Source organism: Anolis sagrei, chromosome 1, assembly GCF_037176765.1.
Source record: "Anolis sagrei isolate rAnoSag1 chromosome 1, rAnoSag1.mat, whole genome shotgun sequence".
In the NCBI taxonomy this organism is placed as follows: domain Eukaryota; kingdom Metazoa; phylum Chordata; class Lepidosauria; order Squamata; family Dactyloidae; genus Anolis; species Anolis sagrei.
Window position 1 is genome coordinate 307,972,608 of NC_090021.1, and position 17,173 is coordinate 307,989,780.

At 39.1% G+C, this 17,173-nt stretch overlaps 1 protein-coding gene across 47 annotated transcripts in view; it reads left to right on the forward strand.

The window, feature by feature from the left end:
- NRXN3 (neurexin 3) overlaps positions 1–17,173 on the forward strand; it is a 1,474,105-nt gene that overhangs the window by 393,400 nt on the left and 1,063,532 nt on the right. For 32 of the 47 annotated variants that reach the window (XM_067462930.1, XM_067462932.1, XM_067462927.1 and 29 more), the window contains 2 exons: positions 6,819–6,842; positions 8,752–8,913. In XM_067462930.1, coding sequence (XP_067319031.1) covers positions 6,819–6,842; positions 8,752–8,913 — 186 coding nt within the window. The remainder of the gene's footprint in view (positions 1–6,818; positions 6,843–8,751; positions 8,914–17,173) is intronic. The other 15 variants (XM_067462945.1, XM_060757656.2, XM_060757664.2 and 12 more) reach the window with 1 other exon arrangement.

Below are 17,173 nucleotides of genomic sequence, written 5' to 3' on the forward strand. Positions count from 1 at the left end.
ATTTCATTTAGAGGTTGGAACAAAGTAAGGATAATAAGTTGCTTTTTTCACTGAATTTTCTACAACTTTCTCACATTAAAATTAGACTCATTGGTATGTAGATTCCTGATTACCTTTGCAACTCTTTAATTAGATTTGCTGTTGCTGGCTTTCACCAATTATCAAATGTTAAGGATGATATTAATACTGGAGTAGGTGGTTGAGTTATTTCAGGCTCACGTTCTATTGACAATCTAGTACCCTGCTGTTGGTTTTATTTTATTTTTATTTTTTACTATCGAAGATTGTTCCAGGACTATTTATAAGCATTTTTTTTTAGTTTTGACTAATTTATTAAACTTTAAAATACCAGATTTCCTATCTAATATGTTCTTTTACAAACACAGATAGGAAGTTGTTTTTTTTTAAAAAAAAAACTCCATTGTCTGGAACAGTTAATCTTAGATATTAGAGAACAAGTAAACTTTTAATGTTTTTTTTTATTATTTTCCTGCCATATTTTAAAATAGACACTAATCATAACATTTCTCAGTTTTCCAGTACAGTACAATATTCTCTACCCACCCACCCCCTCCCAAAATACACACACAATTTTTCATTTCAGCAAATCTGGTGTATCTGTGTGTAAGCAGTAGTGTCACACTCAATTCTGCTCAAAGTGACAGAGAACTGCAAGGTTGAAACTGAAGGCAATGTTTATTTATTTCCCCTGGATCATATACAGATGCAGATTTCATTTCACTTTCAGTGGATGGGCTAATGATCCCATTTCATTCAAATATTTTCAGCAGCCCAGTAAAGGACTGTCAGCTTCAAAATGCATTTTTAAAATATAACTTGCTTATTCATTTTTTTGACATTTTCAGAATGGTTAATTTCTGAAATCCTCTCTTTGCCTCATTGACCATTTTGTTTAATGAAGTATATTATTTTTCTTGGAATGGGTGAGAATCAGTCTTCAGTGACAAGTGCTGTCCCAAGGAAATGTAGTCTTCCTGACATGTCAGAGATGCCTGTGCAAAATGCAGGGACAGAGGACAACAGGCATTAGTGTTATGAGTGGAGATTATAACAGATCTTTCTAATTTTCTTATAAGGCAAAGATATCTACTTAAGTTTGGTTACTGGAACCTTGTAGATAACAACTTTCCATTATATACAATGCCATAGTAACATAGAGTTCCCCAAATAAAATGGCAAATCAAGATGTACTTTTGAATTTTTTTTTAAAAAAACCCTTTCATGCCATGAATGGTTGAATCTGTGGATACAGAACTCATGGATACAAAGGGCTGACTGTATATACATTCCAAAATAACACATAACAGAACTTACTTAGCTATACCTCTTCAGACTTCAAGTGTGAGATCAATGTTGTTGCATGGAGACAAAATACCAAGCACAGTGGAAACTAGCATACTAGGACCTTTGCTAACTAACATTCATCCTGCTCTGTGAAGGAGATTTTTTTCTGTTTCTAAACCAATTAGGGATGATTGCAGTTGCCAAGCTACTAACTCTGCCTAGCCACCATCGCATTATGAGATAACACATTGCAGATTCTCTGCCTCTTTAAGATATTTCACTTACACCTTGAGGCTCAGATGCCATTTCCCCACATCATGTGCAAAATTATAAAGCCAATGCCTTTTCCTTTTCACAAAGTGAGCATGCACACAAGAACATATAGATGGCATCCATGGAATAAGCAGTTCGCTTGCACATAAATAGCTGTCACAAAAATGTGCAAATTTCCTATGAGTTGAAACTAATATTAGTTGTTGTTATCATCATCAACATCTCATATCCCACTTTTCCCCAGTTTGGTATTCAAGGTGGCCTACAACAGTTAAGACGAGCATAGGTAAAAATTCACAGCATACAAATATTAAAAGGTAACCAAAATATCAAAATATTTAAATCAGTTAAAAACATAAACCTCTAAACACCCAACACAAAAATATTAAGCTCATGTTACAAGGGTCTTCCCCTTTAAAAATCAATTAGCTTTATTTATATCCTGCGTTTTCCCACAAAACTCAGTCCCAGGGTCCATTGCTGGTGTTTTATACCAGCTCAGAAGGAACAGTGTTATCATATACAGTGACAAATTAAGGCAGGATGTACAGTTCTTCTTTGCACCCACAGATTCAGCCCAACCAAAGTATGTGTATGTATGTGTATATATATATATATATATATATATATATATATATATATATGGCGGGGGGGGGGAGTCAAAACAGCAATTGATTTGACTGTATGGCAAGAGTTACACTGATGTGTAGGCATACCTTTTTGCCATTTCACAGATCTCCAGACTTTCTAGTGCTCTCACTTGAGTTTCTAACCATTATATATAGGCGGTTGTCCTTTTACTACATCATTGTATATAATGGGACTTGGGCATCCACAGGTTTTTGGTGTCTACAGGGGGTGTGAGAACCAAATGTAAGCTGATACCAAAGGCACACTGTACATCCCTAGTAGGCATTCAGGCATATAGTTCTTGCATCTATAACCTAATATAGTACAGCCGGAAATTTTACAGTCAATAAAAACTTTATCATTTGATATGATCATAGATGTAAATTAGCTTATACCTAACCCATTTAGTTTTTTTAAGCATTCATTGCTAATGTTAGTTGAATAGATACTGGTATTTAAATGACCATGGTTTAGTAAGCCTTTCCAGTAGTAATGGGATTCTTGATATCTTTCACCAGCACTTTCAGAGAAGCATTATTTACAGGATTACTGTACCCATGCCCCACCCCAAATAAATAAGAATATACAAAAATTGAGTTCTGTTTAATGTCTGACAATAACTCTTCATGATCTCTGGTAACCTTTTCCTCTGCTGTATTTTTCCCCTCATCAAGTGAGGGATAAGAGCACTTCTGGCATGCCCTGCAGTATGTGAACTGAAGATTCTCAAAGTATTAATTTCTATAATCAAAAATGATCGAAAAGAAATCAGCACATGATTACTCCATGCTGCAGTTCTCCAAAAAAAATACCGACTAGAAATAGATGATGTTAAATTTGTATTGTGCCTTTCTATCAAATAGGGTTGAAGAATGCTAACAGCCATGGAAAGGAAAAAAGTATAATAAAATGAGATGAAGAAGGAAAATATGATGAAATACTAAATAGAAGCTCTCAAAGCATACACATCTAATGAAATCTGTATTTTAAAAGTTACACAAAGCAAATAAAACACCAATAAAATAAATAAAAGTTGTTAAATGAGACCGGAATAGCTGCCTATTAAAATCAACCAACAATAGTTTAAAACAGGAGAAGACAATCTAGCACATGGAGTATCTGGACCTAGCTCAGTCATAGTCTAGCTGATGTCACTCCATGAAGTCCTTCCCCATGAAACTCTTCCCTACAGAGATAAAAATATATCCTCACTTGCTGCTCATCTTCCAATAAGGAATACTTACAAGTATTGTCGAAGGCTTTCATGGCCGGAATCACTCAGTTCTTGTGGGTTTTTTCGGGCTATATGGCCATGTTCTAGAGGCATTTCTCCTGACGTTTCGCCTGCATCTATGGCAGGCATCCTCAGAGGGTGAGGTCTGGAGCTGGGAAAAAAGGGGGTTTATATATCTGTGGAAAGACCAGGGTGAGACAAAAGGCTACTGTAAGATGGGCTAGGTGTGAATCTTTTCAATTGACCACCTTGATTAGCATACAATGGGCTGACTGTGCCTGGAGCAAACTCTTAATGAAAGGTGATTAGATGTCCCTGCCTGTTTCTCTCTCTGTTGTTTTAATTTTAGAATTTTTTAAAACTGGTAGCCAAATTTTGTTCATTTTCATGGTTTCTTCCTTTCTGTTGAAATTGTCCACATGTTTGTGGATTTCAATGGCTTCTCTGTGTAGCCTGACATGGTGGTTGTGAGAGTGGTCCAGCATTTTTGTGTTCTCAAATAGAATGCTGTGTCCAGGTTGGTTCATCAGGTGCTCTGCTATGGCTGATTTCTCTGGTTGGAGTAGTCTGCAGTGCCTTTCATGTTCCTTGATGCGTGTCTGGGCGCTGCGTTTGGTGGTCCCTATGTAGACTTGTCCACAGCTGCATGGTACACGGTAGACTCCTGCAGAGGTAAGAGGATCCCTCTTGTCCTTTGCTGAACGTAGCATTTGTTGAATTTTCTTGGTGGGTTTGTAGATTGTTTGTATGTTGTGTTTCCTCATCAGCTTCCCTATGCGGTCAGTGGTTCCCTTGATGTATGGCAGGAACACTATTCCTCTGGGTGGATCTTCATCTTTATTCTTGTGGCTTGTTCTTGGTCTTGCAGCTCTTCTGATGTCTGAGGTGGAGTATCCATTGGCCTGTAGAGCCCAGTTGAGGTGGTTCAGTTCACCTTGGAGGAGGTGGGGTTCACAGATTCTTTTTGCATGACACTTTCACCATTTGGAGCCATGGAGAAGAAGAACTCAACAGGTTCCTGGAACATCTTAACAGCATCCACCCTAACATCCAGTTCACTATGGAAATAGAAAAGGAAGGAAGACTGCCTTTTCTAGATGTCCTAGTCATCCGCAAACCAGATCAACAATTGGGTCACACCGTCTACAGAAAACCCACACACACAGACAGATATCTACATAAAAACTCCAACCATCACCCAAGTCAAAAAAGAAGCACCATCTAAGCCTTGGCAGACCGTGCAAAAAGAATCTGTGAACCCCACCTCCTCCAAGGTGAACTGAACCACCTCAACTGGGCTCTACAGGCCAATGGATACTCCACCTCAGACATCAGAAGAGCTGCAAGACCAAGAACAAGCCACAAGAATAAAGATGAAGATCCACCCAGAGGAAAAGTGTTCCTGCCATACATCAAGGGAACCACTGACCGCATAGGGAAGCTGATGAGGAAACACAACATACAAACAATCTACAAACCCACCAAGAAAATTCAACAAATGCTACGTTCAGCAAAGGACAAGAGGGATCCTCTTACCTCTGCAGGAGTCTACCGTGTACCATGCAGCTGTGGACAAGTCTACATAGGGACCACCAAACGCAGCGCCCAGACACGCATCAAGGAACATGAAAGGCACTGCAGACTACTCCAACCAGAGAAATCAGCCATAGCAGAGCACCTGATGAACCAACCTGGACACAGCATTCTATTTGAGAACACAAAAATGCTGGACCACTCTCACAACCACCATGTCAGGCTACACAGAGAAGCCATTGAAATCCACAAACATGTGGACAATTTCAACAGAAAGGAAGAAACCATGAAAATGAACAAAATTTGGCTACCAGTTTTAAAAAATTCTAAAATTAAAACAACAGAGAGAGAAACAGGCAGGGACATCTAATCACCTTTCATTAAGAGTTTGCTCCAGGCACAGTCAGCCCATTGTATGCTAATCAAGGTGGTCAATTGAAAAGATTCACACCTAGCCCATCTTACAGTAGCCTTTTGTCTCACCCTGGTCTTTCCACAGATATATAAACCCCCTTTTTTCCCAGCTCCAGACCTCACCCTCTGAGGATGCCTGCCATAGATGCAGGCGAAACGTCAGGAGAAATGCCTCTAGAACATGGCCATATAGCCCGAAAAAACCCACAAGAACTGAATACTTACAAGACATGAGAGAACCCTATTTTCATTCCCCATTTATCAAAGATAACATTGAAGTAGAAGAACCCTCAGTTTGTGCCTGTTGAATTATTTCAATCTCTAATTAAATTAGTGGAATTTCCATGACAGTTTAATTTAAAGTGGCCCTGTTGAAAATGCTATAAGAGATTTGGATTATATTTTTAAAGTCTTTTAAAAAGATATGCAACCATATTAATAAACATCTATATTAGAGTCAATCAACCATGGCATTTTTGTTAAGAATCAGAAGTGTACCTGTCTGTTTCTCCACTAAGCAATAGTACCCCCGTAGAGGCTTAGGTGCTGGAAGCCAGTTCTGCAACCGTACCAATGACGATTAGAGGCATACTTTTTCCATATGTTAAATTTTATCAACCACCCTCCCTTTATTCCAAAATGGCTGATACAAGAAGTCATCATGCCTTCCACGGTTAGGCAACCTTCTCCCCACCTTCCTCAGTATTACAGGTGAGCTACACGTTGTCTCTGTTAGTCCAGCCTTTCATATTCTGTATGTCTTTCCTGAGAGCTAAGAATCAAACTACTTTAGATAGAAATCTGGAAATTGAGGGATGGGAAGAACATCCTCAGCGAATCGTCAAGCAAGAGCTTGCACCTAGGAGATATACTCGGTTGGTTAGAATAACTAAGGAGCATCTGCAGGTAGCAATATTTGGAATAACTAAAGGAGATAGAGATTGGTTGGGTGGTGGGATGGGATATGCTTGATATCTCTCATGATGGTATATATTTGTTATGTGGGATGGAGAGATAGAGATGGGAATTATGCTTTTGCTGGGCCTTTGGAAAGTAAGTATTATTTATATTCTTTTAATTTAATCCAAGGTTTTGTTTTGTTTTGGGGAGGGGTAATTAAAGGTTGGGGGGCAAGAAATAGTACCAGGAGTATGGGAAGGGTAGGCAGCTCCCTTTTTCCTAACAATCTATATGGCATGGTTTCCCAGACAGTCCTGCTCATATTGTCCTCTTTCTCACTCTGTGTGTGTCGGGTGCCCCACACCTTTTTTTGAAAGACTAACACTAGACCATTCATGCAATGTGTCATTTTTACTAACCAACTAATGTACTAACACCCTAACGACTCATCTTTGCTTTTAGTTATTTTAATTAACAATCGTTCTGTTCACAATTTTTTAATTTCCTTTCTTCCCCCTTTTCCGCAAAGCACTCAGGCATTGGACACGCTATGGTAAACAAACTACATTGTCTGGTAGATATCATTCTTATTGTCTCTTTTTTTGGGTTTGCCGTGTGTTACCTGCCTTTACCTCTCCATCCCCCGTCCTGTTTTCCCCTCCTTTTTATACTTCCCTGCCCCTTTCAATTTTTCTTTTGATTTTGCTGTAAACACCTTTTCTTCCTCTTTATTTTTTTAATTTTTAAAAACAAATATTTTCTTTAAGAAAAAACCAAGAAGCAAACAAACAAATACAACAGTTCTGGAAATGGGGTTTCATCTTTTTCTTCTTCATTAGCTTCTCCACTTCACATATTTTTCCCCCTGAGAAATAATTTTCCCTCAATGCTTTATAGAGTTTTTCTCTTTTCTTCTGGTTTACTTTCTTTCATGCTCTCTTTTTTTGCCTCTCCATTTCTTTGAATTTTCTGAAGGTTTTTTTTAGCTCAACAATCATGTCAGGGCTTATAGTTTGTTGTGGTGAGGCCGGTCTTTTCCCCTCTCATCCTTTTGTTGTGGCAACGGCTGTTGTAGGCAAAACTGGCCAGAGCTTTCCTCTTCTTCCCCATTTCATTCTAACCTTTTCCTCCTGCCAGCTTCCCATATATTCTCTCTTTCTCTCCCTGACCTCACCTGCCATGGCCAAAAGAAGCTCAGCCGGTTGTTTGTTTCAGTACCTACACTGCATGGCATGTCCATCTGGTTAAACCTTATCTTCTCCCCAACCACACTTTCCACACTAAAAGTCTCACTCTTTCCCACCCATCACTTCTCCAAGCTACTAATACCAGCTTTAAACCGAACACACATCATTTTCACTACCTTCTTTCCCTTGCTCCCCTTCCGTCTCCCTTCACCCTCCATGTGTTAATGGGGTTTGGAATTCTTTTTTAACTTTTTAACTTTTCTTTAAAGGTTTTGATTTTTTTCCCCTTATGCCTTGGTTTCCTTTTTGTTTTGGTTTGAACTTTTTATGACTGCATGCAAGTGTGAAAAATGGGTCTCTCTCTCTTCTTTCCTTCCTTCCTTCTAATCTCAGTCTTTCTCTCTCTTTCCTTCTTAACACTTTCATTCTATTCTTCTGGGCTTTGAGTATCACTGGCATGAGCGTGTCAAAGTATGGTGTCTGTGCACGCTTGCCATTTTCTCCTCTTTCTGTAAACTCTCATTTTCTGTCCCTCACACTTGCTGGTATGTGGTTAATATTTTCTTTTTTCTTTTTTTCTATTAATACAATTGAATATATACACACATACATATATTCAATGTATATAATGTTAATTTCTTATTTCCTTTTTCTTTTTTTGCTCTTTTGTTTGCGGTGCTGGGTGGTGGGTGTGTGTCTCTGTAGGTACATAGCATGCTCATCCATAATGTATTGGAAGTGAGACCCCTCCCATCCCCCTTTCCCTGAATGCATGACCGTCAGTGTGCCGTGAGCAAAAAAGAAAAAAAAAGAAAAAAGAAGCAAAATCAAATATATCAACTTCGTCTTCATCAGTGTCTTTACTAACGCTTGTAACTAACAATAATCACTATTGGTAACAACATATTATTGGTAACAACATATTAATCATGAAATCAGCTTAGATAAGCTCTCTCTTTCAAAAGCAGCTCCATTTTCTGGCCTGAGTAAATGGAAACTATTGTGACCTGTAGAATAGCTCTCCTTGGCTGTAGAGGTATTGAAATAAGAAAGCAGGAGATTTAGGAACTGAACTGAAGGGGCAAAAACAAAAAAGGCAGACCAGAAAATGGATCTGAGATACACAGAATAAACAAAGTTTAGCAACACTTGTACTAAAGGTTGCATATAAAGTAGGGGAGATGTTTTACTCTTCTAAGAACTGTAAGGTCATTGCTGGGAATTTTGTTTTTCTTTTCTTTCTTTTTTGTTTTGTCCATTGTGTCCTTCAAACAGGTGACAATCTCTGTGGATGGAATCCTTACCACCACAGGCTACACACAAGAGGACTATACCATGCTAGGTTCAGATGACTTCTTCTATGTGGGTGGGAGCCCCAGCACGGCTGATTTACCTGGTTCTCCAATCAGCAATAACTTCATGGGATGCCTGAAAGAGGTAAATGTTTTAAAACAAAAGCATTTTCTTGTTTGATATTGATCCCTGTCCAATTGTATCTTTTGTTTACTGAAAGTTGATCATAGTAATAGCAGACCCACTGAATGGCTTTCCTTATCTAACTAAAATTGAACTATCTGCACATGAAAGAACTATCAGCAACACTGACATAATCCCAAGGACTGCAGGAGTACAAAAATCATTTTGGAGAAGGTGCAAAATGAAAGGACCAGAACTTCTGTAAACTCAGCAAGAATTGGACGTGTTAATTGAGCATGTGATATTGATGACTATTTTGTTGGAAATAGGAGGGAGGAGGAATACAATCGTGGGAAAGAATACCTGGCTGTTTGAACTCTGACAGGAGCACTGCATGATGCAACGTTTTGTGGCAGGAAAGCACAGATACAATGTTTAAGGAGTAACAAAGTTGTGGCAACGAGGAGATAATGGGGGTACTTGGAAAATAATGTAACTACTAATATTATGAATGTGTGTGTGTGTGGTTGTGTAATGAATAATATTTATTCATTAACCAATTCAAAATGGGTTTGAAATTGTTATTTTGTCATACTTAATTGCAATTAGCTTTCATCCAAAATCAAACCATTCAGTGAAGCAAGGTATGTAGTGAAGGTGCAAGTGTGTACTCCATATTTGGAAGGAAGCAGTATGTACTCAGCAGGATTAATTTGCAAGTAAATATGCTTAGGACCATTAGCCACAGGCCTCAGTCCTACAAAGAAGGAAAGAAGATATAAGATTGCACCATTCAGCATTTATAGGTAAAGGTTTCTCCTTGACATTCAGTCTAGTCGTGTCCAACTCTGGGGTTGATGCTTGTCTCCTTTTCTAAGCCGAAGAGCCAGCATTGTCTGTTGATGCCTCCAAGGTCATGTGTTTGGCATGACTGCATGGAGTGTTGTTGCCTTCTTGCAGAAGTAGTATCTATTGATCCACTCACATTTGCATGCTTTTGAACTGCTAGGTTGGCAGAAGCTGGGGCTAACATTGGGAGCTCATCCCGCTCCTTGGATTTGAACCGCTGACCTTTCAGTCAGCAAGTTCAGCAGCTCAGCAGTTAACCCACTGTGCCATCAGGGGCTCATTTATAAAATACCAAAAATGGCAAGTTCTATATTGAACAGCCATTACATAAACAGGTTATGGACTGAACTTGGAAGCAGGAGACAATCTCAGGACCCTTTTTAAAGTGATAGTTTAAAGTCCAGGGCTATAGGTAAAAAATAATGAAAGATAGAGTGCATTTAAGCACATGCAGAGACTAATTTCCATTCCAACGGTTCAACCATGAGTCATCTCCAAATATCAAATACATGAAGAACTGAAGCATTTAAAGTACCACAGGGTTAAATCTCACCCAACCTTACACATATTACCAGAAGGAAGGCAACTTTGTGCATTGCAGTTTAATTCTAGTTAATATGGTAGCCTTAATTCCCGCCCATCTAAGTGATCCTACATAACAGTTTTAGTAGAGAGGCAGAATATAAACTAGATAAACTAGGGAATGCCAAAGGCATACACCAATTGCACCCCCATCTAGGATTGTCAGCTGAAATTCTGGAACCATTAAAGAGATGGGTGATTTGTCCCTTAATTCACCTAGCAACCCTACTCCTCAACCCAAATAATGCAATGCTCCAGAGTTTTGAATGGTGTCAGGGCACTCGTATGGATGCTTCCTATCTCTTCCCTTCCCAAGGTTTGTCCTACATGCCTGGATGATGCGGTGATCCAAACTTTGCCTCAGCATTGTCTCTTTGAGAAATATGTAAGTGGCAGCCCAATAACAGCATTCTATGTGTTCATAACATTCAGCACAGCAATACATATTGCTGGAACATATTTGAAAGTCACTTCACTGCCAGTGCCTCTCAATAACAGAGAGACCCTCAGTGCCAGCTTGGTAATGTCAGAGCCCACCAAATGCACCCCTCATGTTATTCAGCTCTGCATAGCTCAGGGCACCCTTCTCAGATACTGTGTACTCCACAAAAACAAAAACAACCTCCCTGCCCAAATTCACAAACCAGCCTATGGCCAGCATCTCAGATATTCTGCACTGTTCCAGCTCCTGTGTTAAGCTCAGGGACTGCAGGAATTCTAAAAATTGCTGAGAGTTTGGTATAACGAGGCCAATAGAATAGGACTAACCAATAGTGCCAGAAGTGTCCCAGCCCCTGGCATGGTGAGGACAGAGGGAAAAACTGAGTAAACACACTAGGCAGATAGAAATATTTTAGAAGCATAGAATTGGAAGAGACCACAAGGGCCCACTCAGTCCAATCCCATTCTGCCATATAGGAAATAATCAAAGCATTCCTGACAGATGACCATCCATCTTCTGTTTAAAAACTTCCTGAGAAGAAGATTCACCACACTGATGATGATGAAGAAGCAGAAGCAGAAGAGGTGGTGGTGGTCGTGTATTACCTACCTTGAAATTCCAACTCAGTTTTTCATAGACATCTTTAATGGAGAGGGGGATTCTGCAATTTAATTAAAATGGTTTCAGGAGAGACAAATAATCTGGGGAATTTGGAAGTATTAAGGACTGAACAAATGCTTTGGAGGCTTCAAGTGATCTCAGGGTTGTAGTTTGTTCACCTTGGTTCACACAACAGATTCTACCTGACTAGGAATGTAAGGATTGTCACCCCCATATTTTCTTATTTATTCTCTGAGGTTATCCTGAATAATCCATGGACTCACTACATTTTCTGAAAAACATCATTGGCAGGCACAAAATAAAGGGTTGTCTTTTTGTGATGACTAAAGCTGTGTACCTTTTTGCTATGAGAGATTTTTTTTATTCTTGGTGTTCTCATACCAGCTGAAGTAAAAAAAAATCATTCCACCAAAAGCATGGCCTATTTATAGTATTAATTAATATTCAGATGTTAACTGATATTGCTTATTTACTTGTTTTCAGTTGTAATTGTTTTATAATAGAATACCTAATGAAACATATTACATGAAGCAGGCCGTTTCTAAATCCCTAGCCCCCGAACTGGAGCTACTGCAAGCCATATTGCAACGTTGAAACTAACACAGGATCAATGTCCAGGCAGATTACTTATACGTTATACATCAAAACAGCAAACATCAAACAAGCCTTAACGAGCAGTTTTCCCACAGATGAGGTCAACACTTCTCTGCCAGCCGCGAACTCCTTCGCAACACCTGCCCTGCGCGGCCTTGCATCCCAGCAACTGTCTGACCTTGCTTCCCAGCAACTGTCTTATCAACCACATTCCAATCTTGTGAAAACATTGAAGACACAGACCTGTCTCTAAATTGCCTGTCTCTAAATTCATGGGAAGAAAACTGAGAGCCCACATCTGCACTATCATTCCCAGCACTCTCCTCACTCCCATTCCCATCAAGTTGGTGCTGAACCACAACACAGCCATTGTTTTATGATGTGGTGCTGGTTTCATAATTTTTCTCTACATTATGTGAATAAATGATGCCTTTTGGCCACCCCCAATCTTCCATCATTTCACTATTCATTTTTGACACTATGCATATTCATGATTTTGGCAGAGGTTAAAATCTACCCCTTTCTACCAAAATTATCGTGCATCTTGAATTCTCTTATATACCATGGTTATTTATTTATAAATAGTGCACGCTATGGCTTAATTTTTAAATAGTCTAATATTTAATTAACCCCCAGGAATATGAACCAAAACTCACTAATTGAATACTGTTTTAGTCCTGAATCCATTAAACCAGGAGTTGATAACCACAATTTCCAGAAATCAGAATTAGTAATCAGATTGTTTCAGTTAGTTTTTGATAAGAATTTTCCAAAACAGGCTTTTATTTCATATACCTAGTGGAAATCCTGTGTAGAAAATAAAAGTGAAAATAATGACCAAACTAGATAATACATTTAAATCATTTTTTTTGCAGAGATGTTTTCTTAAGTAGGGAAAATATTTGAGGTTGTTATATGTATGTGTGGATATATGTGTATTAGGCCTGGGCGGTTTCGTTTCGTTAATTCGTAATTCGTTAATAATTCGTTATTTTTTTCAATTACAAAACGATAACGAACCATTCTGGAGCAATTATTTAAAAAAATGAATTTTTAAATACGTTTTGTAAATGCTTCGTATTTCGTTATTGTGTTCGTTTCGTTATTGTTCAGAGGTTGTTTCGTTATTATTTCCGCATGTCTGGGCCAGTTTTATGGTTTAATTAGTGAAAAAAAATTATAATATCACACCAACAGTCAACAACAGAGGGAGAGGGAAGCTTCAGAAGTTTTTGGAGGTTTTTTAGCGTATTTCGCGGTCGCGTCCGCCATTAACAAATCGATTCGTTATTGTTTCGGAAATCGATTCGTTAATTTTTTACCATTTACGAAATTTCGTAAATATCGAACTTTTTTAAGGGAAAATTTTGTAATTATTTTAAATATCGAAACAAAAAAAAACCCCAAATACAAATTGATTTTAGAAACAAATTTTTCCGTTGTTACCCAGGCCTAATGTGTATGGTAAGTAAGTTCTGAAAGGGAAACGTTTTTATGGAAATTGACCAGTTTCTAAAAATTGCATCCTGATTTGTCAAGACACACTTTCTGTGAAAAGAACACATTTAGATATTATTTGCCTCTCACTACAGTTGTACTTGACAAGTGGAAATGGAAGATAATTTTGTTTCAGTTTTCTAAAAATGACTTGCCAAAATCTACAAATTGTCTTAGATTTGGGATGTAAATAAGTAGAAGCTTAAATAAAATAATGCAGAAGAAATCAAGGTTGACAAATCTCCTTGCTTCTTCTTAGAATCTTTGTCTAGTAGTCATGAGAATTGGAGACTTAAAAGTCAAGAGAGCACTAAGAAGCCTATTCTTGCACTAAATAGTGTAAAAGAAGCCCCTGCTCCCTCAGTCCCAGCCTCTGGCCTTAACTGGGCAGCAGTTCACATATTATATTACTGGCCTACTTTTATAGAGGATTACTTACATAATGCATCTGAAGAGCTGAACACTTGAAATGCATTATGTAGCGGTTAAGTATTATTCTTAGTAATGCCTCAAGCACAATTAGATATTCAGAGAAATCTGGAATCTGACAAATATCTGCTTGTTGCCTACACAAATTCAAGGGGGAAACCAACAACAACAACACAACAATAATATCAATAACTATTACTGCTACTACTCATGTTCATTCTGATACACAGAACCTTATGAATATTTTACATCCATGAAATATTTATTATTATTATTTATTTAAAACATCTATATTCTGCCCTTCTCACCCCGAAGGGGACTCAGGGCGGAGCACAGCATATACACGGCAAACATTCAATGCTGGGTCACAGATTCACATACAATAAATAAACATTAAAAAACATTTAACAAAGTATTAAAATACACCATTTAATACCGTCCTAATCATCCGCGTCAAATTTAATTGGCCTGGTCATCTTTCCTATTGCTGCTTTATTGCCCTGTCCCGAAAGCTTGGTTCCACAGCCAAGTTTTTACCAGGGGGCCAACCTGATCTCACCAGGAAGGGAGTTCCATAGCTGGGGAGCAATCACCGAGAAGGCCCTGTCTCTTGTCCCCACCAATCGTGCCTGTGACAATGGTGGGATGGAAAGCAGGGCTTCCCTGGAGGATCTTAATCTCTGCGATGGTTCATAGGGGGAGATGCGTTCGGACAGGTAATTTGGGCTAGGGCCATTTAGGGCTTTATAGGCCAAAGCCAGCACTTTGAATTGTGCGTGGTAGCAAACTGGCAGTCATTGGAGCTGTCGTAACATGGGAGTTGTATACTCCCTGTATGCCGCCCCAGTTATTAACCTGACTGCCTCTCAGACAATTTGAAGCTTCTGAGCAGTCTTCAAAGGCAACCCCACATAGAGTGTGTTGCAGTAGTCTATGTTAGATGTAACAAGAGCATGGACCACCATGGCCAAGTTTGACTTCCCCAAGATACGGGCGCAGCTGGCGTACAAGTTTTAATAGCACGGGGAAGGCTGACTTCAGTCTTTATGTTGTGTTTTTGTTTTTTTAATATGTTGCGGTTCATCAGTCATAGTCATGTGGAAAACAGGGCTAGGGTGGTGGGGTAGGTATTCTCTCTCCTGACTTTAGCAGTTTAATTGTAATAGAAATCTTTTGGTTGTTATTGTTGTTAAACAATAGGGAAGGATGAGCATTCTGAAATAACGGCTGTGGTACGAATAATTCAGTTCCAACAATTCAGGGCTCCATCAGGGCCTTTCCAGACAGGCCTGAAAATGCAGGTGTCCAAACAATGCCTCGGGTAAAATCAAATTAATTTGAGACAAAGCAGGTAAACCCTGCTATGTCCCGAATTAATTTGATATCCTATTATATCCAGACCTTGCTGAAAGGCCCAAATCTAATGGAGCATTGGACCTGTAGGGACTCACTCCCAGGTAGTCCTAGGACTACCTGGGATGTCCTGTCCACATTTGCCACCTCACTTCTTTGGGCTTCCAAAAGCTCCTAGGAGTGATATGGAAACCCCTCCCCTCAAATCTTGCCCAAAAAAGCCCTTAGAAGAAGAAATAACTTATCAGGCTGCCATTAAGCTACAACTGGAGTCCTCCTGGCATGTAGAAATGAGGCTCATCATTTCTATGTGCCAGGAAGACTACAGCAGTCCCTTAATTGCACCTGGTAAGTTATTTCTTCTCTTAAGGGCTTTTTGTGGGGGAGAGGGGTTTGCTGGTCCTATCCTATCCCGATAATTACTGGGATTGTTTGGGAACACCTGGGTTTTGGGGGTGGGGCCTGGGTTTGGGGGTGAGGGTGGGGAAACCTACTATGGCACAGATTTGACTGCTGTCTGGAAGCACCCTCAGCCTGACTCTAAGAAAATTAAAATGAAGCGGCTGCAGTCACTGGCAGTCTCTTTGTTGTCCCCAGTGCATCTGAGCTCAATTCCTGAAAAAAAAAAAACACCAGTGTTTTGAAAGTTAAACTTTTGTGAATTGAAGTCAGAGTCTTCCAAGATGGGCACTCTGGTATACATGCACTAGCCGCACAAATCTGGGTTGCAATAGCTGCATGTTTCAAGTATATATTCTGGCGACCACCTTTTCCCTCTTTGTAACTCCAACTGGATTTAAATGAACAAGGAGCAGGATTATTGTGATAGGAACTGTAGAACACTGTACAGAAAAAATGGTATGGTTTAATTGTGCCCATTAAATCCCTGCTTCCTTCTCTGATTATTAGCCATTTCAGATGGAATGGTTTTTGCATCCAGTCTCTGAACAGATGATTAATGGTTTAATCTCTAATAACTTTACATTTTATGGAACCCTACTAGGACTCTGCATCTGGTGAGCCAAGCTATTTAAAGCTGTGTTAATTCTGTTAATTGCTCTGTGTTTATTTGGATTGCTGGCACCTGCAGGCTTTGGGATAATGTGCAGGGTTTATAGTCTCTCTGAACTTTGCAGAGGAAAATGGACATAGACATTTTCCTCAGCTAGAACTGATAACCTTGGCAGAAGGTCCCAACTAAAATATTTCTCCTCAAGATTTCCTCTTCCATCACAGCTGAAAGCAATGATTAGCCACTCGAAGCAAGGGACCTTGGCATGGCTCGGCTAGTAACCATCCTATTTTGAACCCATTTGCTATTAAAAGAAGGTCATGGCCATAGTCTCAAGTAATAGAGCCAGGATATTTTGAAAATTGATCAGTTTTCTCTCTGTATGTTTTGTTTCATAGCCAACTGCCTTGATGCCACTTTTACTATGCCAAGGGTCCAGGCACTTTCATGAAACAGATGTTAGGGGGTAAGGGAAAAACATTATGGTAATTTCTCAAACCAAACCTCGAAAGTCATTAAATATAAACCAAATCCATTCAATTTATTATGAGTTCTGGTAGCCTGAAATTGAAAATCAGCGAAGTAGGGAAACTATTAAATCCATTGTTGAACAGAATATATTGCCATGGCCCAAGTGGAAATACTTGGGCCATGGTAATATATTTTCTGGTTGTCTGTGGGGAGCCCACTATAGCACCTCAGACAAATATTAGCTAATATATTTTGGAATCTCTACGGCCTCCTAACCAGTAACAGACACCCCTTTCCTACTGGATTGATTTTTTTTGCTGTTGTTACAATAGCCACACTCTCCAGTATACATCAGCATTTTGTATGTGCATATATGTGTTAGGAAGTTGCCTGTCAATTTATGGTGAACCTCTGGATTTCTAGAGTTTCCA